This window comes from Bombyx mandarina, chromosome 17 (assembly GCF_030267445.1).
Source record: "Bombyx mandarina strain Sakado chromosome 17, ASM3026744v2".
Lineage (NCBI taxonomy): Eukaryota > Metazoa > Arthropoda > Insecta > Lepidoptera > Bombycidae > Bombyx > Bombyx mandarina.
The window spans coordinates 6,317,652-6,340,736 of NC_143223.1; the positions used below are offsets into that span (position 1 = coordinate 6,317,652).

The window sequence follows — 23,085 nt, forward strand, 5'->3', positions numbered from 1 at the left end:
TAAGTAGCAGGATGAAAGGATGACCATGTTAAGTTGTGTTATAGATTTTTTTCTTGTGAATCTTCTAATTTCAACTTAGAAAATGGCATGCTACTTTCAAAAATTGTCCCACGCTCATACAGCTACGCTTTTGTTGAGCCTGACTTCTTCTAATATCTAATATCTTGATATTAGATTCACCTGATGTCTTTGAGCTTGGACAAGTCTTAAAAATATTGTCATGGCTTAGTAATAGTTGCCGTTGCACGAGTCTATAAATATATTAGTATATATTATATATTAGTCGTATTTTTACGTGCCACTGTTTACGCTTTGGTGAGCGGGCTTAGCCTGAGAGATTCCAACATCTGCTCTGGCAAGTGCTTGGCTGAATCTACCACCAGATCGGATTCGCGATCCACTGACATCCGATAAGAAACTCGGTGGGCTGTGTTATAAAAAAAATATTGCTTAGATGGGTGGATTAGCTCAAGACCTAACTGTTACACATTTAAGCTAAAAAGTCTATCAGACTCTTTATTTCAACTAGGATGTTATGTAATGTACTTATTAAATATCAAAGTAAGGTTTTTTGATTTTTTTAAATCGCCCAAATAACAATAAAACTAAATCCTAATAGGTTCACGAAGGTCCACCTAGGTCATGGGACTCTATGGTCTTTATTCCTATGAATATATTTTGTTTATGATTAAAAATATATAAATCACGTACAAACTTTTTTGATACAAAAAGTATAAATCAAATCAGTAACCAAATTCGAAATTTCAAAATTATGTCGCGTCGTTATTATTTTAATGGCGCATTTTTTGATGGGTGACATAATAATATATTCCTGACCTTAAATATATTATTGAGTGTGATTTAAACACCAAAAATGGGCAAGGAAACTCCAAAATCCGACGCAAAAGGTAAAAGTGGAAAAAATAAAGATGATGAAGGGAAAGGAATTGTTGATACGTGAGTAAAATTTTGTTTGTACAAAAAGTAATGGTAAATTATTGTGTTTTAATTTTCGAGGATACAGTGAAATTATTTGTTATGGCGAAGAATAAAAACAGAAAAGACATTTTAAAACAAGATTTAACTACTATGCTTAGTTAAAATGACAAAAATATTATTAGATATCTACTCCTCTATTTGTTTTAAATGTTCTTAAGCCCTTCTAATACAACATTTCATAGCTGTAAGCACATTTAGATAGCGCAATAACAGAAAACGATGTGAATTTAATTAATTCATTATGATAAAGCCTGAAAGATATTTTTTTTAAACAAATACACGTCGATTGAGACTTCGACTCCGACGTCTTGTAGATAACAGTATTCACGCTGTAGGTTTTTATAGCCGCTCAATATGAGATGCTCCATGAGTTCGGCTACCCATATACACTATAACACAACAGTTTAAGGCACTGGTATATATATGTACGTAATGGCAAATTGAGATATTATTATGAAACTCAAGCTTCCACGCTGAAGTAATAACATCGTGTAATTAAAATCAAACCCGCAAAATTATAATTTGCGTAATTACTGGTGGTAGGACCTCTTGTGAGTCCGCACGGGTAGGTACCACCACCCCACCTATTTCTGCCGTGAAGCAGTAATGCGTTTCGGTTTGAAAGGTTGGGGTAGCCGTTGTAACTATACTGAGGCCTTAGAACTTATATCTCAGGGTGGGTGGCGCATTTACGTTGTAGATGTCTATGGGTCCAGTAACCACTTAACAGCAGGTGGGCTGTGAGCTCGTCTACCGAACAACGCAAAAAAAAAAAACAATTTTTATATTGCATGCAATGAGAATAATTCAAAAAGTCACGCTTCTGCACTTCTTACACCTCTCTTATTTGTTTCTTCGTTAATCTAGTTCCCTTCACAATTCGATGTATCAGGACCATTTTATAAAACTAAATTAAATAGAGGTCCCGCAGTAGTCGAAATTCGACTATAATTAATTGGAATTGTAAGTTTGTATTATGATTGTATTTTATACTTCTATAATCACAAATTTCGCTAAGGCTACACTATAAAAAATATTAATAAAAGCAAACAATATTTAATATATTCTCAATTTTTCCACAGCGTCAAGAACAAAAGTTTGACAATAAATAGTATGCATGCGTGTGTGCGTCAAATACATAATATGTAGTGTGTATAATGTTTTCTTTATTGATTTAATGTATCTTTTATGCATTATTTTTAACAAATATTAGCATTGTGCACTTCTTCTCTGTATTCTCTATAAGTGTAGAAAATTTCATACTCCTCCGTCCGGGCAATTTTCGTAAAAAGGGATACAAAGTTTTTGCTTTGTTTTCGTATTAATATATAGATTACATAGTGTTCTTTTGGTATCAGTTAACATTGATTGTTTCAGAGATTGGGTATTCTTGGGTATCTTAATAAAATAGGAGTCACGAAAGTTTTAAATATCCAAAAGTAATATGTATTGGCTATAAGACTGCAAATTTTTGGTTATTTTTATAACTTTCCTGTGCTTTACAAAGAGTTCTTAATTTAATAATATTGTAAGGAGCAATTGGTGTTCCTTTTCAAAGAGCCCTGTAATAGCAATTGAAACGGAAACAGTCCCCTAATCAATTTGTTTTTTAACTTTACAATACCTATCTAATGTAATTAATTTTGTTTCAGAATCAAGTCGTTTTTGTAAGTATTTTTTTTGTTTCCATATTATGATTTAAATAGAAAAAAGAAATTTAAATAAGCAGTTACATTTCTTGGTGAAGTAAATAAATAAAATTTTAAACCTAAATAAACATTATTTAGCCGTGGAAAAGACCCTAGAACTCCGGTTAAGGGTGTCGCACCTAGAATTAAAAACGTGGTGCTGATGCACTTTAGAGGAATCTTTGGGATGCTGGTACCGATATGTGCTTTAACGTGGCAAGGAAAAAAAGGAGTGGTAAGTGATTGATTTTGTTACATATTTACGAATACCATATATGTCGTATTGATGTAAGCTGAATTGGCAAGAAGTCTAAAAATCACCTACCACCTACTAGATGGACCGACGACCTAGTAAAAAGCGCTGGGTCTCGTTGGATGCAGGTGGCAATGGACCGGTCGCACTGGAAATCTATTGGAGAGGCCTATGTTCAGCAGTGGATGGCGATAGGCTGAAATGATGATGATGATGATGATGATGAATTGGCAAATAAGTTCATTACTTAGCTGTGCCCACGTTTTGATGTTTTGTAATTTTACTTTATTTTCCTGATTTTGAGCTTTTATATTTTGTGATGTACTTGGTGTTATAAATCTTGTAATTATTTATGTAAATACGTGAACAGCCGTCAAAGATTTTTTTTGTTATTGGAGCGTTATTTATAGGCTTGAGAAGATGCCTAATTAGTGAGGTTTTTGGTAAGTTTAGTCTATGAACTGGTTTTATTTGACAAAATGTTTTTTAAATTATATATTTTATACACTGCTCTTCTTTTTAAGAATTCGATCACAGTTCAATGCATGTGGCTTTGGATGCTGTGGTTCTTTCTGCTGCAGCCAGTGGCCATACCCGCAACTGGATTGATTCCAATTTTCATTCTACCAATGGCTGGTGTTATGCCCACTATTGAGACTTGTGTCTGCTATATGAATGTGAGTTTATATTTTTATCAAATAAAAAAGACAGCCTATGTTTTTCTATCATAATTCAATTCCTTTACTTTTACGTCAGTGTGACTGTTTAACTTATCCAGAAATATATTTTTCTTATTTCATAACGCTTGTAGCTCATCACTAAAACGATCTGACATTGTGTTAATCGTATGGAACACATTCCGGATATATTGTCTACATCTAAATAAATTTGAGTCATACTAATTCATATTACGTCACCTATTTGCGTGCCTTGTAACTTTGCGTAAATTTGCGTAGTAATATTGCTGCACCTACATATATCGTTACTTTTTTTTTTATTGCTTAGATGGGTGGACGAGCTCACAGCCCACCTGGTGTTAAGTGGTTACTAAAGTAAATGCGCCACCCACCTTGAGATATAAGTTCTAAGATGTCAGTATAGTTACAATGGCTGTCCCATCCTTCAAATCGAAACGCATTACTACTTCACGGCAGAAATAGGCAAGGTGGTGGTACCTACCCGTGCGGTCCTACCACCAATATAAAAAACACAACATATTACACCGCCTAAAACAATCCAATTATTATTTTATTGTGGTAAATTAAAAAAAAAATTACCGAAACCAAGTTGCATTCGTTCGTTCATTGAATCAAAGGGCTTTTGTTTTATAATTCAAATGAAACATGATTATGTACCAAAAATCTCTGTTTAATTTTTGTACATTTATTTTAAAGGAAAATATAGTGCTATTTATACTAACGGGAATGTTGCTTTTATTGCTCAACAATTCGGGGGTGGATCGTCGCATAGCGCTTAAGCTTTTGTGTTCAGGAGACGCTTGTCAGTTTTCCGGTAAAAGGTTTGTAAGATTACCATTTTGAGTTATTTTTCCACGTTTTCGTTATAAATATAATTGGTAAGTTACAATTTGTTTTCAGATTGGTATTTAAATGTAGCACAGCGGCTTTCTTCTTATCCATGTTTAGTAGCAGATTGATTACTTCATCCATGATTACGCAAATGGTAACGCCTGCTCTTATGGATTTACAGGTACGTTCGATTTTATGTCATGTTCGGATTTTCAGTTTCACGCATTCACATAAAAAATTACTAAAGAACATTATGAGGTTAACAATATCCCAAAGCACTGATGAAATAACTATACTGAGACTTTAGAACTTGTATCTCAAGGTGGGTGGCGCGTCTACGTTGTAGATGTCTATGAGCTCCAGTAACCACTTAACACCAGGTGGGCTGTGAGCTATTCCACCCATCTAATCAATAAATAAAAAAAAGAAATAGTATTATTAAAAAAAACGAGTATCCAGCTTGGGCTTTCAAAAAACCGTAATTGAATTTTTCTTACCAGATTTTTGTATGCCTTACCTGTAAAACTTTTTTAGTCTGCAACATCAAGATATAGAGACAGCGAGCCTGATTATGATGAAATGAGGTACATCATTAACAACGCCATTCAAACCGCTTCAGCTATCGGTAACTATCGAATATCACAATACAATTTTACTTCAGTTTCTAAACGTTACTTCCCATTAGAATAAAGTAGACTCTGTACAACATACTACATCCATGTCTTGGTTCAATCCAAAATATCTGCTTAAGAACAATCTGCTGTTAGTTTAATGTATTTTAATATTAAGTACAAGATAACTGGTATTAGGGCATCTTGTGAGCCTCCTCCTTGCGTCGGTTTCCTCATTACTGAGGGTCGTGGTCATGGCCTTGAAACAGCTTAAATGTTTCTCTGTCCATGACTCTCTTGGGATGTAATTGTGGTGGGTTCCCACGTCCTTCCACATCAGTATTTCGAAGGGATTTAGTCCTTCACGGCAAACTTGTGAGCCTACACCACTACTATATTTATTACTGCCGCAAATATATGATGTGTACTTCGCTATAAAAATGCGACAGGTCTTTAAGCAGTATTACTTGGACTTTGATCTTATGTATGTAAGATTTGTAAGAACGGAACGTATGAAAAGAGTGGAACGGAGCGTTAAGATGTGAGTGAGAGAAAACCGGAAAGAAAGGGAAAAGAGAGTGACAGACAGAATTACAGAGAAAAGTAAGATGGCGAAGACGGTTAAAAATGTGTAAGGCGTAACAAAAGTGTTAATAATCAATCTTTATTATTATAACCGAAGATTTTGGAACAGTGACAGCTTTATTTTGATACGCTGCGATCCCTATTCTACATGTATATTATTCGATCTCTGTTCTTCTTTTCCTTCTCATATTATATATATTTACTTATATAGATAGACGATTGGCATTTTGTATCTAAAAGTAATTGTTCTTTCCGCGTATGTCTTAGTTCCGACACCTGTTTACGAGAAAAATTAGCTCGTTGTGTCTACAATCCTTAATTATGAGTATCGGAACCTAATATAACACGGTTTGTTCATAAAATTTACTGGTGGTAAGATCTCTTGTGAGTCCGCGCGGGTAGGTACCACCACCCTGCCTATTTCTGCCGTGAAGCAGTAATGCGTTTCGGTTTGAAGGGTGGGGCAGCCGTTGTAACTATAGTGAGACCTTAGAACTTATATCTCAAGGTGGGTGGCGCATTTACGGTTGTAGATTTCTATGGGCTCCTATAAACACTTCCAGGTGGGCTGTGAACTCGTCCACCCGTCTAAGCAATAAATAATAATAATAATTTTAATTTCACTTTACGCTGATTACTTTACAGGTAGCACGGCTATCCTGCATTCGGCGTATGCTACTCTTTGCTTTAAAGCAATCTGGTGCCAGTAAGATTCCGAATTATAAGTCTAGACTATTGTGTGAATGATTTCAATTGATGTGCGATTACGGTTGCTGAATTCCATTTTCAGGAGTGCACCAAAAGGAACGGAATATCCGGATATTTTCAATTACATGCAATACTCTGCTTTTGCGTTTCCGGTTGCTCTGCTAATTCACATACTAAATTTTGCATACCACATGATGCTTATCAATAGGTAATTGAATATATTACAAAATGCTGGATATAGGTATGTGAGATTCAATATTTATGTGTACCAGTGTTCGAAGATTTATTGAAATTCGACAATAATCACTAAAACCTTATAATTTAGATTAAATTTACTTATAATATTTTTTTTTGTTTATTTAAAGAAACAAAAAAAACTTTTTATAAACTATTTTTTATAGCATATCACCACAGCACTAAAATCTCATTATAGCTACTAAACAAACAAAAAAGACCATTGGTTAACAAATAAAGTAAAAGATACTGAACAGTTTTTCTCTTTACATGTTTACATAATTATTTAGTTTGGGGGCTCTTCCACTGATACATGTCTGTCGGGATATTTATTAGGGGGCATGAGTAAGAAAATCCAATCGCTTTTAGCTGTTGATACTACGATACATTCCTTAATTTGTTTCTTGTGTCCAAATTCTTCCTGCTTTTACCGCTAATTTATTGGTACATTTGCTTGTGGTAAGGTGTATTATAGCTTGGCACGTATATGTAATACATTTTTGGTCTATAGCATTTGAACTTATGGTCCGCATATGTCAGGAGGATTACAATAGTATTGAACCCTTAATCTTATCGTCTTTTCGCATTAAAAGTGTACAATTTCCAAAAATATTCGAAATTGAGTTAATATGCGGAATAAATTGGTATCACCAATATTTTTCTCATAAATACTGTCAAAAGAGCTTAATTTAGTGTTAGTTTTTTTAGTTTACCTATGTTTTGACTACTATTAACAAAATTAATACATAATTTTATCTTACTTTAAAAGACAGATAATGCAACTGGTAAAAAATAAAAAAAAATGTTGCAAAGATGATTAAGATTAAAAATATCACATGTTTAAAACACTCTCCTGTAAATTTTAGTAAGTTTTGAGATTATACAGTTTTAATGCGAGAAGACGTTATGTCTTATAAAATCTATAGGTTTTAAACATTTTCCTATTTCAAAACTGTATTTTTTTCATTAAAATGTACAGGTTTGTGGGAAAGCCGATGAGTTCGAACAGTATGAATGAACTACGAAAATCTCTTTTGAAACATAAAAGTTCATTGCCTCCATCAGTTACAGTTCATGAAAAGGTAAATATGAAATAAATTTCAATTATGACTGAATTAGTTTAGCCACGACTTAATTTAAAAGACCTCATTTTAAAAAAATTATGAAGAATTTGAAATCAATCAATTTCAAGTGACCTAGCAATTTTTATATCAATAGAAGATCTATGTTGTTGATGCCTATCTGTGACAATAAAAAAAAAATGATAATTTCAAAGTACAGCGATGTTGTGTGTGTGTGTGTGTGCGTACAATGTGAAGAAGAATGAACTTTTACATTAAGAAAATCATAATCTCAAGATTATGCCGTAAATGTAGTTTTTATTGTGTCTGCGACTCTCGAAGATCTAAATTTTAATTAAAAGATAATCGCATAAATACTTTTACATGTAGGTACTAAAAATTCCGAACATTGAACCCGTCGATTTACGGGGAGCAAAAATGATTTGACTATTTCTTTTTCTATAATTAATTAATTCATTATATTATCATTAATACATATTTGTATAATATCTTAGAATTTTTTTTTTCAGCTCACGGTATTTTTTTCGATTTTGGCTCTGATAGTATTTTTCTTCCGGTGGAGTAGCTTTCTCGAGCACATGGGCTGGGCTGCTTTTAGTAAAGAAAAAGGGGCACCAGAAATACCGGGGTAAAAATATCTTATTAATTGTATTTAGAAAAACCGGTTTGTCGTATTAAATTTGTATCTTTTATAATTACTAGCAGAACACATTAACGGTATGGTAAAAAGTATTGTTGAAATGTTTATATGCGGTGCTGCCTAAATATTTTTATTATTTATCATTATTTATTGTAGATTTCACATAAATCGATGTAAAAATTGACAATCATATAAACATTTCATTAACAGACTACACGTTGTTAAATAGTTGATACGTCATAAGGAAAGTTTTTAAGGAGCTTGATGCATTAGTGTATTTCAGAATACAGCTGTTTTAGATCTATGAGCAGCCGTCAAATTTGAGTGATATCTGTATATACTATATATTTGAGTGATATATATATAATAGACTGCTTACATCACCTACCGTAATAACAATAATACACATAATAATATCACGTATGTTCTCTACGAGTCACCAAACGCTGTATGCAAATTTTAAAAAAAATCTCTGTTGTACCTTACAAAACATGATATTATTATACACTTAAGGCTTTTATAATGTGTTTTTACAGCAATATTTCAAAACGTTGAATTAAAGTTAATGAATACTCATCAAACAAACAGATGATGTGGGGAGTGGTAATTAAAAAAAATACATACAAATTGAATTTGTTTAGCCTTTCTGGACTTAACGATAGCTTTTATTTGGAACCGGTCGTATATATTTTACAATAAGCAAGTTTATTTTAACTGGCATTTAAGTAGAACAAAATGATTTGATTTTGAATTTAACGAATATCCCGCGGCTAATTATTATTAAAGGTTATATTATATTTTCCATTTTCTTATAACAATTATCAGATGATCTTATAATTGTCGTTTTCAGCTTGAAAGACGCTACTGTTGCTGCCTTATTTGTAATTGCTTTACATATACTACCGAAAAGCTTTGGATTTGTTAAGCTCTTAATTGCTGAAAGTAAGTACAATCTGAATACTAAAATTCAACAGTGTAGTTTAGTTATGTAGCAGTAAGCAGCCGCTGTGGTATTGCTGATGTCCATGAACCACAGTGACTGCTTACCATTAGGTGGGTCGTGTATTAAAATATACTAGAGGTCCCGCAGTAGTCGAAATTCGACTATAATTAATTGGAATTCTAAGTTTACACTATTATGATTGTATTTTATACTTCTATAATCACAAATTTCGCCAAGACTACACTAAAGACAAACAATATTTAATCTCAATTTGACAACAGACGTCAAGAACAAAAGTTTGACAATAAATAGTGTGCATGCGAGTGTGCGTCAAATACATGGTATGTAGTGTGCGTAATGTTTTATTTATTGATTTAATGTACATATCTTTTATGCATTATTTTTAAACAATATTAGCATTGTGCACTTTTTCTCTATATTCTCTATAAGTGTGGAAAATTTCATGCTCCTCCGTCCGCGCAATTTTCGTAAAAAGGGATACAAAGTTTTTGCTTCACGTATTATTAAAATATATTATATTACCTATTATTATCAGTTATATAATTTTTAATTCATTCGCATTAGGTACCGATTTTTTTTGTAAATCATGGATAGCTTGTTAATAATTTACAATTTTTTTAGAGAGAAGTGAACTGCCACCGAACAAACCAGAATCAGCCATACTTTGGTGGCGATTTGTCGATAAAAATTTGAACTACGGCTACATGTTTCTCATTGGTAAGAACATTGTTTTACTGCGTTTTTTTTTCTCATGATTTGAAACTACGTTTATTTTTAAATGTATAATTAAACAAATGACCTTAAAATACACTGGGTATTAACTATAAGGATTACCTCATAGTAAATACCTTCGAGGACACCTCGATGTGATATTAATAACATAGATACCTCGAAACGTGACGTCATCGATATGCGTTTCGGTTTGAAGGGCGGGCAGCCTAGCCGTTGTACTTAAAAAAAAACTGTGACTTACAACTCAGGACTAATTACACAAATTATAATTTTGCACGTTTGAGTTTTACTATGCGATGTTATTCATTCATCGTGGAAGTGAATCGTGAGCATTTGTTATGTACGTATTTCATTAGAAAAATTGATACCTGCCCGCAGGGATCGAAACACCATGGTATCGTTCGATAGGAAGGCACCGGGTGTCTTTTCCTATAGGCCAAGACGACTTCGTTGCAAACTGAGACTTAGAACTCATGTCTCAAGGTCGGTGTTGGCGTTTACGTGATTGATACTTATGGGCTCCAGTAACTATTTAACACCAAGTGGGCCGTTAGTTCGTCCATCCATCTAACCAAAAAACCCATTTAGTAATTATCAATAGTCAAGCTATGAGTAATTATCTCATTTTGTAATTAAATATTAGCTTAAAGCTGCTATGGGAAAATAGGAATTATTAGCCGATGCCCTTTATTTTAGTCTTTCAAACTCATTATTAGATGTCATAACGTTTAAGATTTTAGTCTTCGCTATTGCAATTTCGTCCAAACTTATATTGTTTTAGGGTCTGGTGTTGCTTTACAAGCAGCAATTCAAGATACTGGATTAGACAAGATTATAGGTGCACATTTTGGCAAAGCTTTTACAGGTCGATCCTGGAATACATCATTGTTCCTTGTATGTTTAGTGACTGTCATATTTGCGAATGTCATGACTGGTGTAGCTGCCTGTGTTTCTTTTCTACCGTTTGTTTTGAGTATGGTACGTTTTTGTAGACTTTTTATAATATTATTGAGTCAATTTTTGTGAAAAATATGTTGTTACAAATCGATTACTCGTTACACATTACTCGGTCACTGTAAACTTTCATCAAAAAATTAATTAGGTAATAACACCGATTTGGTTGACCAAACAGCAATTAAAAAAATGGGCTATTATCCACTGGATTAAGGCACCGCAGGGCCGATCGTTGTTGCGAGCGTTAGGAAGGCCTGTGTCTAATAGTGGACATCTGTAGGCTGATATATAGATATGCAGATTGTTAATAAAAAGCGAGATAATTTTAAGCAGGTGATTATTATCATTAAATTGATTTTTTATTTTTTTTGGATAATGAATAATAATTATTAATACATATAAAATCAGCTCAACCCGCAATACAGCATTTACTACCAAACGTCACAAACATTGATATCTGAATATTAATTACCACTGTTGTAGATAAGAGACGTTGGTCTTCAAATCATTCAAATGAATAAATGTGTTCATGCCAGAGATTTAATGCTTTTGTTAATCTACATTGTTGTAGTATAAATAATAAAATGAATAAAATTTTCCTTCAGGCTGTTGAACCTAAAGCAAAGGTTTTCCGGAGCCATCCATGGCCATCTAAGGTGTATGTTGGTGCGCTAGGCGTTGGTGTTGGTTGTTCGTTTGGTTACATGTTCCCTTTTATGTATACACCTGCTTACTTTTGTCACTACACTGGGAAAGTTCCAGTTAAAAAAATGGTATGTATTGATCTCGTATTCTTGATATATTAAATTGATAAATAAGGAGCCACGCGTAGCGCCTCCGTACAGTGCGTCATAGCTAGCTAACTATATAAAAGGATAAATGTTTGTCACCAAAACAGACAATATTTAAAATTAATATAGTTTCTAATAAGGATGTAAAATTTTAAACAGCGATATTAGATAGTTTATTTTACTACATTATAATTACGGTAATGTGGGTTACCTGTGTAACTATGTAGTAACACTACAAACACATGTTACAAAATACATAATTTTGATAAAATTTCTTAACATTGACGAAGCTTATGTCCGAAGTAAAAAGTTCTTTATGAGTATCATGACAATTTTAATTATGCAGCAAAAGCTTAAAACTTAACAGAGCTTAACCAAACTATACAATAATCTACCAAATATACAAGTTTTATCAATATTTTCAATGTCGAGTTAATAATATTTTAAGTGTATCTAAATTTTTACCAGGCTAATTTTCCCAAGTAATGGGATTCTTGACAGTGTAATCTATTTTGTAACTAAATCATGTCTGTTTATTTTTTTCTTTCTTTTTTAGGCTAAATATTCTATAGGTAGTGTTATTATCAGTCTGATCGTGTTATGGTTGGCATTGGTCTATTGGGCACCGTATTTATGGGATCCCACTGACAAGGGTATAATGCCTGTAGCCACGGCCACTGTTTCTCCATCTGGAAATGGAACTACCCACGCAGGAGCAGGACCAGCAGCAAAGCCGACACCACCTCCTCCGGGACCAGCAAAACCGCCAGCGAAGAAACCGTAAACGTAATGAAAAACGAACAGACGGAAAAGGTTTTTTTTGTTGCAATTTCATTGTTCTTATATATAAAGGACTGATAGTTTAAACCATTTATTGAATTTGTTCAAAGTCACATATTTAGTATTTCAATGCCCATAAAACGTTTGTCAAAAAGCTACTTGCACATATGAACTACTTTTTATCAGTTATTACGTCAATATGTTCGAGAAGAACGGGATATTTATTTTTAGTTTAACTGACAAGTTTCATTTTGTAGTCGCATTGTAACTAAGGTTTTAAATAAATATTCAGTATTACAAATTGTTTATTTATTTATTTCGCACTAGGAACTTATCCATGAAGGATATTCATGTAAATCTGGCCATATAACTGGAGCCCAAAAGTAAATAGCAAACCAAGTGAGGATTAAAGTTGAAATCGTTGGTCCTATGCCTGCTTTTATCTAAAAGAAGATACATTTTCAACTTAATATATTTTAACTTTATCATAGCTACTAATATCACTTAAACACGGTGGAATATAAGTTACATGGTATATATAGTTCACACGCTATGGACACATTTTCTGTATAGACTAATATCTAACTGCAGAAACAATACGTCTGAGATTCCTGGATACAGTCGTACTTAATAAAATTTATTATTTCACATTTAACGCCTAACCCAATCCTATATATTTACTGATAAGATTTGTGAGATACAATCTTAATTATTTTAAAGTACATATAACATAAAAATTCAATTCAATCACCAAACGAGCTGGGTCTTAATTATACCAAACTGTAGAATAATGCCTACCATTTTAGAAGTAGGGATATCTGCAGCACCTTGAACTATCAGATTACCCGGAGTTCCAACAGGTAAACAAAAGCAATAAGATGCAGAAAATCCAGCTGCTATGTTATACCAGAGCGGATTAACCTTTAGTTGCTTGGCCTGAAATGAAAAATATTTTACCACTATTTTTCATATAGTTCGTAAAAGTTGGTGATTGAGTCAGGTGCAAAATTGGGAAGTAAACTGCTATTTATTTTAGAGCTAAATACCTTTTTTTTTTGTTTCTATCGCAAAGTAAATTAAAACGTGCTTTAAAAAATAAAGGTTTAAAATTAATAGAGAATTGACCCTAAAAAATCAACACTTCAATTAAACTAATACCGCAGCAAATGTTTATTAAGCCTGATTACTTTTTAAAAATTGTGATCAGACATATCAGTTAGAAATGTATTTATTACTTAAGTTAGGGCATTTTTTGCGTCTGCACACTTCCTCTTTCTGTCACGAAGTAGCAATGCTTTTTGTTTTCAACAGTGAGACAGCCGTTATGATTAGAATTATGATTTAGACCTCATGTCTTAAGGTGGCAGCACATTCACGTAGTGATTGTCTATTAGCTTCGGTAACCATTTAATGCCCGTTAGCTGTGAGCTCCTTCGCCCAACTAAGAAGAAAAGTGTGTTTTCTCTGTGATATTCGTACCAACTGCATAGCTATTGGAGCCAAAACATTGCAGACAACAACGTTTGAAGCAAAATTGGTAATGAAAATAGTAAAAGTAATGATAAGAAAAATTATGAATGAATTTGGTAGTGTCTTTAAGTTTTGCAAGACATCTCCGATTCGTCCATTTAAGTCTGAATACTCTTCTTTCGCTGCTTCAGAGAGAGCAAATCCACCTCCTGCAATGTAATGTAATCTTAATATTGCTCCGCTTATAATTTTGTTTTTTACTGAACAGTCTTATTCAAATTAGTTACGTCGTCTTACCTAAAAGAAACATAAAACTGTATGGCAATGTATCATTTACTATTTTCCAGTTTAATACAGATGATATAGGTGCCTTTGTTAAATCCCCGTAAGCTAAAAGTAATAAAAGTCCATAATTAATTACTTGATGTTTTAACGGGATCTTAGTTATAGATGAAAAGTAGCTTACATTTTGCCCTAAAGTTCTTAAATATATTTAAATTTGATGGGAGAAGAAGCATCAAAGTGCAAACTAGCATAGCAGGAACAGAATCTCCAATGCTAAAATTAATAAGTGTTTTCCATTAAAAGGGTGTTTCACTTGTAATGAATTTTACCAATATTAAAAAGCGTTGTTAATTGATAACTACTCTAGTATTATTGATGTTATTTATTTGTTATAACTATAATAATATTTTATTTATTTATTTTGAACGATGCAACAGGCGTTATTCAATACAATTAAGACATCAAGCTGACCTGCCAATATGGTGAGCAGCATTTACGTTATAAAGTATATGGATTCATATTACCAATTAGCAACGTACGGACGTAGAAGTTGGATGAACCATTCAAGAAACACAATGTATATTAGATAATCATTTCAAATAATTTCATATAGAGAATATTTCAAATCTAACACGATGAGTTTTATTAATATTACTTACAATTTGTTATTTTTAATCCCGAAATAACTGATGATTTTATCGCCCCAACCTTGAAAAATTTGAGGGGATCTTGCAAAAAATAATACCATTGCTCCACCAAATAATACGATTACCATCTGTAACAATAATGACAAATTACAAAACTTACTAAAACTATGTAACGGTCAATAAGCGAATCGCAAATTTTAAGACTGCACTGTAGTTGGTGTAGTACTGAACAATAAACTTGTATTCAGCAACGAATGTTTATTTATTTATATTAAAATTTCAGAAAGTTACTTTATTACAAATTTTACTTACATATTCCCAAAATGTAACTTTTCCTAAATTTACCCAATCGTTATCAACGGTCTTCTTTGCTGCTTCGATACTTTCTGGGGTGATCACAGAATCTTTAGCAGCTTGGCTATTGGGTCTAAAAATTTTGTATCCTTTTATATTTACAGTCTGTAAAATATTCTACATTTTTCTTATAGATTTAGCTAGTTAATTAAAATTATGCAAAGACTTATATCCCAAAGAACACTTACCTTAAAAATCCGAAGTACACGATAATCAAATAAAAATACATAGCTATCTCCATAAGTAACATATATGGTACAGAAAACGCAGAAAACTTTGGGAAAGATAAATATTCTGGGGCCAGTGGAAATGCTCTGAAAAATGAAGAGACGGTAAACGAAAACTACTCATTGGAATATATTATGTATATATGTGGGTGTATATATCTGTGATAATATCCGTAATATAAGCCTTTAAATTAAATATTTCTAATAACAATATTTGATTATTTCAAATTACAATTTGAATTATTCAATTCCAATCAAATTCAATTCAAATTTAGAACTTTAATGTACAATATTTACTATTAGCCTAAACTACAATGTATGATTAGAACATTTTTATTATTATATCTCTTTAATATTATAAATGTGACATGATACTGCTTATGTCGAAATTTCCTAAGGTTCCAGCGTTATGAACAAATTTTTTGTTGTAAAAACTATTACGAATGTTGAATTTGAACGATTTTTTTTTTATGATACCTTGAAAACAGTCCTTTAAACACCAGATTAGTAGCTGTTCCTACTAAAGTTCCAATACCACCTATAACAAAAGAAATGCTTCTTCTGATTTACTAAATACAATAGATAAAGAGGTAAATTACTAAACAAACATACAGTTGTAATCAGTACAATTCCATTTTAGCCGCTATGATTATTTAACAATGATTATATGATTAGTTAACAAGTAGAAGGGCTTGCCACAGACTTGCTGAAGATGTAAGCTATAAGACAAATAAGTACTAAGCAGTAAACTTTTCAATAAGTGGCACCATTATCAAAGATATGGATGCTTATTAGGATCACGAACCAGATAATTATTTATGTTTTAATTTTTGCGTTTGTATGTGTGTTAGTATTTTAGTTGTTCGTCGTGTTTGCAGTATTAATAAAGATGCATTTAATTTATTACTTACCTATAGTCGCCGAAAATGTGATAGCGCAAAAATAGCATGATGACAAATCTGTCGCAACCATATCACCGTTCTTATTGGGTTCATACATTTTTAAAGAATTTTGCTAAAAGTATATAAATGTTGATTGAGAACTTCACATAGCGAAAACATGTCATGTTATTCTTTGTAATTAATTATGCTTACGTCTTCAAAAACTTTTAATAAGGCACTATTGATTGGGACCATCATCGTTGTAGCAGCTGTGTTAGTTATCCACATCGAGACAAACATAGTAATGAATGAAATTGCAAATAGCAATCTGTAAAGTTTGGAATCATTTTGTGTAAAATAACACAGAAGTAATAAAATGAATACATACTTACTCTATGATTCTGTACTAAATGAGATTACCACTTGCGCAAGAAAACAGTAATTGGCCTAAGTAATTACATAATTTTTGCACAATTATTTTAAATCTTGAACACTATAAGTATATTTATTATTATATACAAAATATCGATACTTGAGAAGGATTTGTTTTAAAAATAAAACAAATAATAAGTTTATATTGCAAAATGTACTTGTAATGCGATAAGCCAATAGCTCTTATGGTCCAAAGTGCCAATCGTTTATGAAGTCCAGATTGCTCGACAGCAGCAGCCAGCATCATGCTCCCAAGAAACATTACAATAGTGTCCTATGGAAAATACGTTGTTTAGAGCAAAAAAGTTAGTAATCAGTATCAAAAAGTACAAAACCGGCCTGCAAGATATGTTCATTATGGTTTTGATCGTTTTAATTTTTATATCATTTCTGTTGAGAGAAAGCCTTTGGATTACTTTTTACAACATGGTTCGTTTCGGAGGTTGCATTAGAAATGATTGTATCATCTCCATTTTATTGCTAACCAATAGTAAAACTGTTTTCTTTAAAATGAAGTTCCTTGCCTTGTGTCCATTGCGTTTTTTCAAGTTCCTTCTTTCTTAAGCTGTGGAAAGAACCTCATTCTTGGATATTTCCAGATGCCATGACAGATCTTTCTTCAAACGAAATTTTAAAGATATTTTAAGACAGACAAGATTACATTCGTACCATTGCCGCTGTCCATAATTTACAGTCAACAATCTAGATGAAGTGAACTCGACCTCATCTGACGCTGTTGGCAATTGAACTATGTTTGTGTAGATTAAGGAATTAACTTACTGGAACTATTATTTCATTGATTTCCAATTAATTATTGTCAATGCAGAGCAGTTATATGTTATAAATAGTTATTGGCAATTTCAAAATGTTGCTTACATTCATATAGCAGCGGCACGTTTTAGCAGTATCCATGACGCCAGACATAGGAAAGATAAGAATCGGCAAAAATGATGTCACCGGTAGTGGGATACATTCCGTTACCCAAAATATAGCCATCAACATCAGGGTGTATGCACACCATTGATATTTCTAAGAATCATAATTAAATTTCTTAAGCGTTTTACTCCTACAAAAGCTTGTTTTTAACAGAAAACCTATATAACTGCATCGTCTGTCAATTATTTGTTTGTATAAATATAACGTGAAAATTACAAAAAAAAAATGTTGTATAATCTTTATAGCAAACTCGATGTGTTTATGTTTCCTACAGACGCTGAAACTTCTGAAACGATTTCGAAGAAAACTAGCCTAGTAAATGATTCTCTCCTCCGTGACTTCGAAAATTGCGATTTATTCACTATTCAAAACGTCGAAAATATTATATTACAGTAAAAAGACACGAGGTTGAACCACAAAATTACTTTTTACAATGTCTATGACTCACAAAGACCGACAAATATACTACGATCCTATGAAGTTTGGTAGTGTCTATAGTCAAATCAAAGATGGCCAAGAAAGATCAGTCGAGTTTGACTAGTAACTTATAAACATCGATCGGTGTTCAGCTAAATTTGACCAGCTCACCATCAGAATCTATCGTCAGCACTAGCGTTAGCACAGTTGATATCACTTAAAACTACCGAGACTACTACCCCAGCATCAGTGAAAATTCTTTTTAGTCGTTTACATAATTATTTGTACTATTTTATACGTTTTTGAAGAACTTGTGTCGAATCTTGTATAGAAAGATGGTAAAAACATTACCTCTGGTGGAAACGGTGTCAATATCGGTATCAATATTAGTGGCACTATAATCGTAATTAAGCCACGCCATGATGAAGTAAAGAACAGAATAGCCTTTTCTGAGATAGTAACTGGCGGGTCATCGTATCTGTCAAAATTATGGTTATTAGTCCTTTATAATTTATTATTTTGATCTAAAGGAAATCTTCACATTGTGATTATTTTGGGTACCCTGCATCTTGATCACCCAAGCTGCTCTCGTGTTAGACAATAGTGGGTAGATTGATTAATAAAAACAACATTTTTAGAATTTATCCACCTAATAAGATGAGTTCGACTTGCTTTTACCGAACAAAATTAAAGCCATTGAATAGAAATTCCTTTTATTGATACAATTATTTACTTACAGAGCTTCACTATCTTCATCCGTGTTTTGTATGCTAACATCACTATCTTTCGCAGTATTATCCATTGCGAAATCAGATCTTTTTCACTCCGTATAATAAAGACCTGGTAAATATTTTGTTTAAACTTTTGCCACTTATTCAAGTAGGCTCTGGTGAAATCAAGGGATTTACTTGTTATTAAAAAAAAGAGTTTTACTTTCACATGATCTCAAAATAACAAATAGACAAATGGCAGTGTTTATTTTAAGGAATCATAACAATTAAAGATCATCAACACAATGCACGTATTACGTTCTTAAATTCGAAAGACACTTTCAACCGTAGTTCATGTTGCTACATAAATCCAATACAATTAGTAATAGCACACGAACGTAATTGTCACTTATCACTTCTCGATATGCTTTATGATGGGGGTGGGTAACCCGACATCTCGGATCAAACGGGCGTTGTCCTACGATAAGGATCGGTGCCAACAGCACGGTCGTGTACGCCACGATCAAGACGCATAGCCTGTTGTTCGTCCAAGCCATTGTTATTTCTTGCGCCAACTCCAAAAGTCACTAGTTCTTCCTCCTGAGAAGGCGGTGGCTCTACAGCAGATGTATCCAAAAATCTCCCGCTGGCTACAGACGCTTGAGATTGGAATATCGATACGCTTCGCAACCCACTTAAAGTATTGGCACTTTGCGGTACTTCTTTAAATTCTTCGAAATAATTATCGCAGGCTGTCGGTCGTGGTGCTGCAGGGAACCCGTATAAGGTAGACGACGATAAGTCCTTCAGCGATGCTGAACTTAAATTAGTTCTTCTATTCTTATGTATAGAACAGTGAGGGAGCTCGTCGCCATCAAATATGAAGCGGCGGCCTTCACGCGGTGTAGCCGCTGACGAACCCGACGGAGGATACGTGTCTCTCTTCATCATGCGTCTTTCTAAAATTGTAGAGTCACGTTCTCTGAATTCTGAGAATGCATACTCTCTATCCCAAGCACGACAATCAGCCTTTGCCTTTTCCGTGAGCTCTGTTACCCAGTCTTTTTGATACCACTGAAGAAACAAAAATATCGCTGATGTCCCGGCCAACTCTGCTGCGACAAAACCGCCAATGTATAGCCCGAACGAATACCCGTAGCTGTAAGACATTCTGGGTGCATCGAAGAATGTCATGTATCGTAGTTTGTGTCCTAATTGCGATTTAAAAACCGATATGTACATAATTATTCCGGTCAACATTATTAAACCTGAAATAAATGAGAAATGATAAGAATATAGGAGTCGCGTGTTCAGAGATTTGACCATACGATTATGAGCACTTGCCTGAAATGATGAACATAACTCCGGCGATGAAGGTGCAAAGCCTACGTCCCTTAACACAGTGCCCGAGGACGCAACACAACGCGCCCACAGCTTGCGTGAATACCGCAAGCAACAAAGGAGCAGCCGAACGGGTCACCACATCTGAAATTGTTTTTAAAAGGAATCTTTTATTTTTCACCAAGGGCAAAGAGATCTTACCCAGTTAATATTAACTAGTCAATATAACTAAAAGGCTTATAATATAACAAACGTAGGGAAATTTAAATTAAAACTTACATGGAATTGCATTTGTCGAATCGCTGGTGTCAGGCATGTACTGGGATAATGGGAAGTACGGGATATCCTTACAACGGAATATTGTACTCCCAGCTGAAATGAAAATATAAAATGATTACTTAAAATATAAGACATAAAATCCAATTACCGAACCGACATTTTGTTGAATCCATTCATTTTTTTTACACGACGATCTAAAATATTATAAACACACGAATCTAATGTTCATTAATATGATTATGATATGGATATGGATTGCATAGACTAAATTGCTTTGTTATATAAACAGCAACAAGCAAAATAGATCAGACTAAAGACAATCTGGGACGTGTAAAACAATGGTATAGTTGCTTTTAATGAAGGAAACAGACTCGCAACAAATAGACGGACAGCTGCGGACGCAAGCCTTACAATACGCAATAGAAGTGGAACGAGAATAGATCGTTGAGCACAATGAATTTCCACGCTTCGCTCACAGGGGAAACGTCGAAGCATTGTAACCGAGCAACACATATAAGTTCTGTCCCCATTGTAAAAGTTACTACCAGCGATCCAACTATAGGTAGGTACGGACCCACAAATCGTAAAACATGTTGATTCAGTTTTTTAATGGCTTGAATTTTATGAAATCTATCGTTCGATGCCGCTGTATCGTAAAATGAAAGGCGTAGTCGAATCATTCATTTATTTCATTCATACTAAGAAAACAAAATATATTTCAATTCATGTGATTAATTTCATCATAAGAATTGAAATATATTTTGCTTCTGATGCTTATACCGCTCTAACAGTACTTTCATATAAATAAATAGTAATACGGTGGGCTGCAAACTCTTACTGAATAAACTTAAAATCAATACTCTGGTATGTTCACTAAGGAAAAACATTTAAAAACTCGTCATTTACTCGGTGTTGGCCTAGTTGTATTTATGTGAATGCTGAATTAGAAGGCGTCCTCTTTCTTAGAACTATTTATTACTCTTTTTGTATGTATTTGTATTTTGTATTATATCTCTATTTATATTTATATTGTATATTTAACTTGTTGGAAAACCAAAATAAATGATGAAATCCACACTAAAAAACTTATTTTAAATAACATGACGTAAAAGAAGTTTTTTATTAGTTGTAAACTAAAAAACTTGGCTACTTATAGTGTTGACAAGATAATTTTAAAACACGCATAGGATTATAGGTCTATAATAGGATTTGATTCCTTTTTATATGATGCTCTGTAAGTCAGAGTCAAAGTTGTCATGAATAAGATGTGATCAAAGTGGGATTGGGCGTAAGTTTTTGTTTATCTCGTGTTAAACCGATAACTAGAATAGATCACAAGGATAATGAGAATGCTGCGTACGTTGAGAAATGAGGTTGATGCCCTAATTGTATTGTATTACGACTCCCCCGCCCTACAAACAAGAACGTATGACTGCTTCGTGATAGAAATATGTAGGTGATACTTTCCTGTCTACGTACGCTGTGACATTTATAAATTAAGCCTTGAACTAAACGTAATAGTAGTGGTTTTTGTTAAATCAAGTGCAGTTGTAGTTGTTTTGCCTTTTGAACCAATTTTATTTTTACTACGCTTTTATTAGCTTCAGACGTGTGATATGTATGTTTGTAACGGAATCTTTGAATATGATTTTGACACCCTTCAAAACGTCGGATTAACTAAAAATTTGGTATACTTATTAAGGACCGATGACAATTCAAAATTAAAAAAAAAAATTAAAAATAATAATTGAAAAAATTGAAAATCAACTAAAAAATAAATAATAGTTAAAAAAAAAAAAAAATACGCTTTTATAGAAAATCCAACTAGAGTGCTTTTCAGGATATTATCAAAATAACCCTTCTACTCATATCTGTTCATAAAATATTTAAAACTACTTATACCATGCACCCTACGCTTTTTTACAATAAAATCATTTTTTCTTACACTATTTTTAATTCAAATTTATTCAAATTTATTTTCCATTTTTTAGTTGGATTTTCTATAAAAGCGAATTTTGTTTTTAAAATATTATTTATTTTATAATTTTTTGGTAGAAACAACGAAACGTCAACAGATTTTATTGGTACACAAATAATATTGAAAAATATGAAACGAAACGTGTACTTACGGTCAGTATGGCAAAGTCGCCAGAGTCCAGAAACTGTTTGTTTCGCAACCAAATCGTATTTGCCTGTTCCGTTGAAGGAAGGGTTGAGCATATTTTCTTGTGTGTGGAGCCAGTTGTTCGTCGATACCGCAACGAGGACCGCTACAACCGCAGTCCCAGCCGAGAGAGGAGTGAGTAGCCAGAGGCAGGCCACTGAGGAATCTATCTGGGCGACGAGTGTTGGAGAAGGGGGTGTGGGTCTGGAATGTATTCGAAAAAAATTATCGAGCGTGGTCCAATTGTAATTCGAAATGAATCAACCAAAAGAAGAGAACCAAAAAGAGTCAAGAAAGAAGCAAAAAGAATAGCATGAGCATATTTATAACTTTGGGAACATTTGATGATGTAATAATATCAGTAACCAATTCGTAACCACACGCGGAATCTA

At 33.2% G+C, this 23,085-nt stretch overlaps 3 protein-coding genes across 4 annotated transcripts in view; 1 reads left to right on the top strand and 2 right to left on the bottom strand.

The window, feature by feature from the left end:
- The first annotated feature begins 874 nt into the window (after nucleotides 1-874).
- LOC114253401 (protein I'm not dead yet) lies at nucleotides 875-12,571 on the top strand. Its single transcript, XM_028188270.2, has 16 exons — nucleotides 875-957; nucleotides 2,652-2,666; nucleotides 2,787-2,922; nucleotides 3,465-3,617; nucleotides 4,335-4,459; nucleotides 4,539-4,650; nucleotides 5,004-5,094; nucleotides 6,311-6,371; nucleotides 6,456-6,581; nucleotides 7,587-7,689; nucleotides 8,199-8,317; nucleotides 9,180-9,271; nucleotides 9,915-10,010; nucleotides 10,807-11,003; nucleotides 11,585-11,752; nucleotides 12,327-12,571. The coding sequence occupies exons 1-16, from the start codon at nucleotides 875-877 to the stop codon at nucleotides 12,552-12,554; spliced, it is 1,905 nt and encodes a 634-aa protein (XP_028044071.2). The 3' UTR covers nucleotides 12,555-12,571.
- Nucleotides 12,519-17,864, bottom strand: LOC114253224 (protein I'm not dead yet). The gene is made up of 13 exons (XM_028188017.2): nucleotides 17,723-17,864; nucleotides 17,005-17,120; nucleotides 16,628-16,742; nucleotides 16,445-16,547; nucleotides 16,011-16,071; nucleotides 15,495-15,620; nucleotides 15,265-15,379; nucleotides 14,965-15,080; nucleotides 14,487-14,578; nucleotides 14,318-14,410; nucleotides 14,030-14,229; nucleotides 13,349-13,486; nucleotides 12,519-12,993 (listed from the first exon to the last, which is right to left on the bottom strand). Exons 1-13 carry the CDS (start codon nucleotides 17,846-17,848, stop codon nucleotides 12,874-12,876), a joined length of 1,521 nt encoding a protein of 506 aa, XP_028043818.2. The 5' UTR covers nucleotides 17,849-17,864; the 3' UTR covers nucleotides 12,519-12,873.
- A 1,252-nt stretch (nucleotides 17,865-19,116) lies between these two features.
- stg1 (stargazin-like protein) overlaps nucleotides 19,117-23,085 on the bottom strand; it is a 76,714-nt gene continuing 72,745 nt past the window's right edge. For both annotated transcript variants that reach the window (XM_089734338.1, XM_028188229.2), the window contains exons 3-6: nucleotides 22,659-22,897; nucleotides 20,530-20,622; nucleotides 20,254-20,394; nucleotides 19,117-20,177 (exon numbers count right to left, since the gene is read on the bottom strand). In XM_089734338.1, coding sequence (XP_089590464.1) covers nucleotides 19,372-20,177; nucleotides 20,254-20,394; nucleotides 20,530-20,622; nucleotides 22,659-22,897 — 1,279 coding nt within the window. In that variant the 3' untranslated portion in view covers nucleotides 19,117-19,371. The remainder of the gene's footprint in view (nucleotides 20,178-20,253; nucleotides 20,395-20,529; nucleotides 20,623-22,658; nucleotides 22,898-23,085) is intronic.

Excerpts from the sequence above, each read along its gene's own strand:
- LOC114253401 (XM_028188270.2), top strand. The coding sequence starts at position 875 with ATGGGCAAGGAAACTCCAAAATCCGACGCAAAAGGTAAAAGTGGAAAA. Across the intron at positions 4,460-4,538 it reads TGTCAGTTTTCCGGTAAAAG|ATTGGTATTTAAATGTAGCA; the intron begins GTTTGTAAGATT and ends ATTTGTTTTCAG. Across the intron at positions 8,318-9,179 it reads GGGGCACCAGAAATACCGGG|CTTGAAAGACGCTACTGTTG; the intron begins GTAAAAATATCT and ends TGTCGTTTTCAG.
- LOC114253224 (XM_028188017.2), bottom strand. The coding sequence starts at position 17,848 with ATGTTGATGGCTATATTTTGGGTAACGGAATGTATCCCACTACCGGTG. Across the intron at positions 14,579-14,964 it reads GGGATTAAAAATAACAAATT|CATTGGAGATTCTGTTCCTG; the intron begins GTAAGTAATATT and ends TATTAATTTTAG. Across the intron at positions 14,411-14,486 it reads TAAGAACTTTAGGGCAAAAT|CTTACGGGGATTTAACAAAG; the intron begins GTAAGCTACTTT and ends TATTACTTTTAG.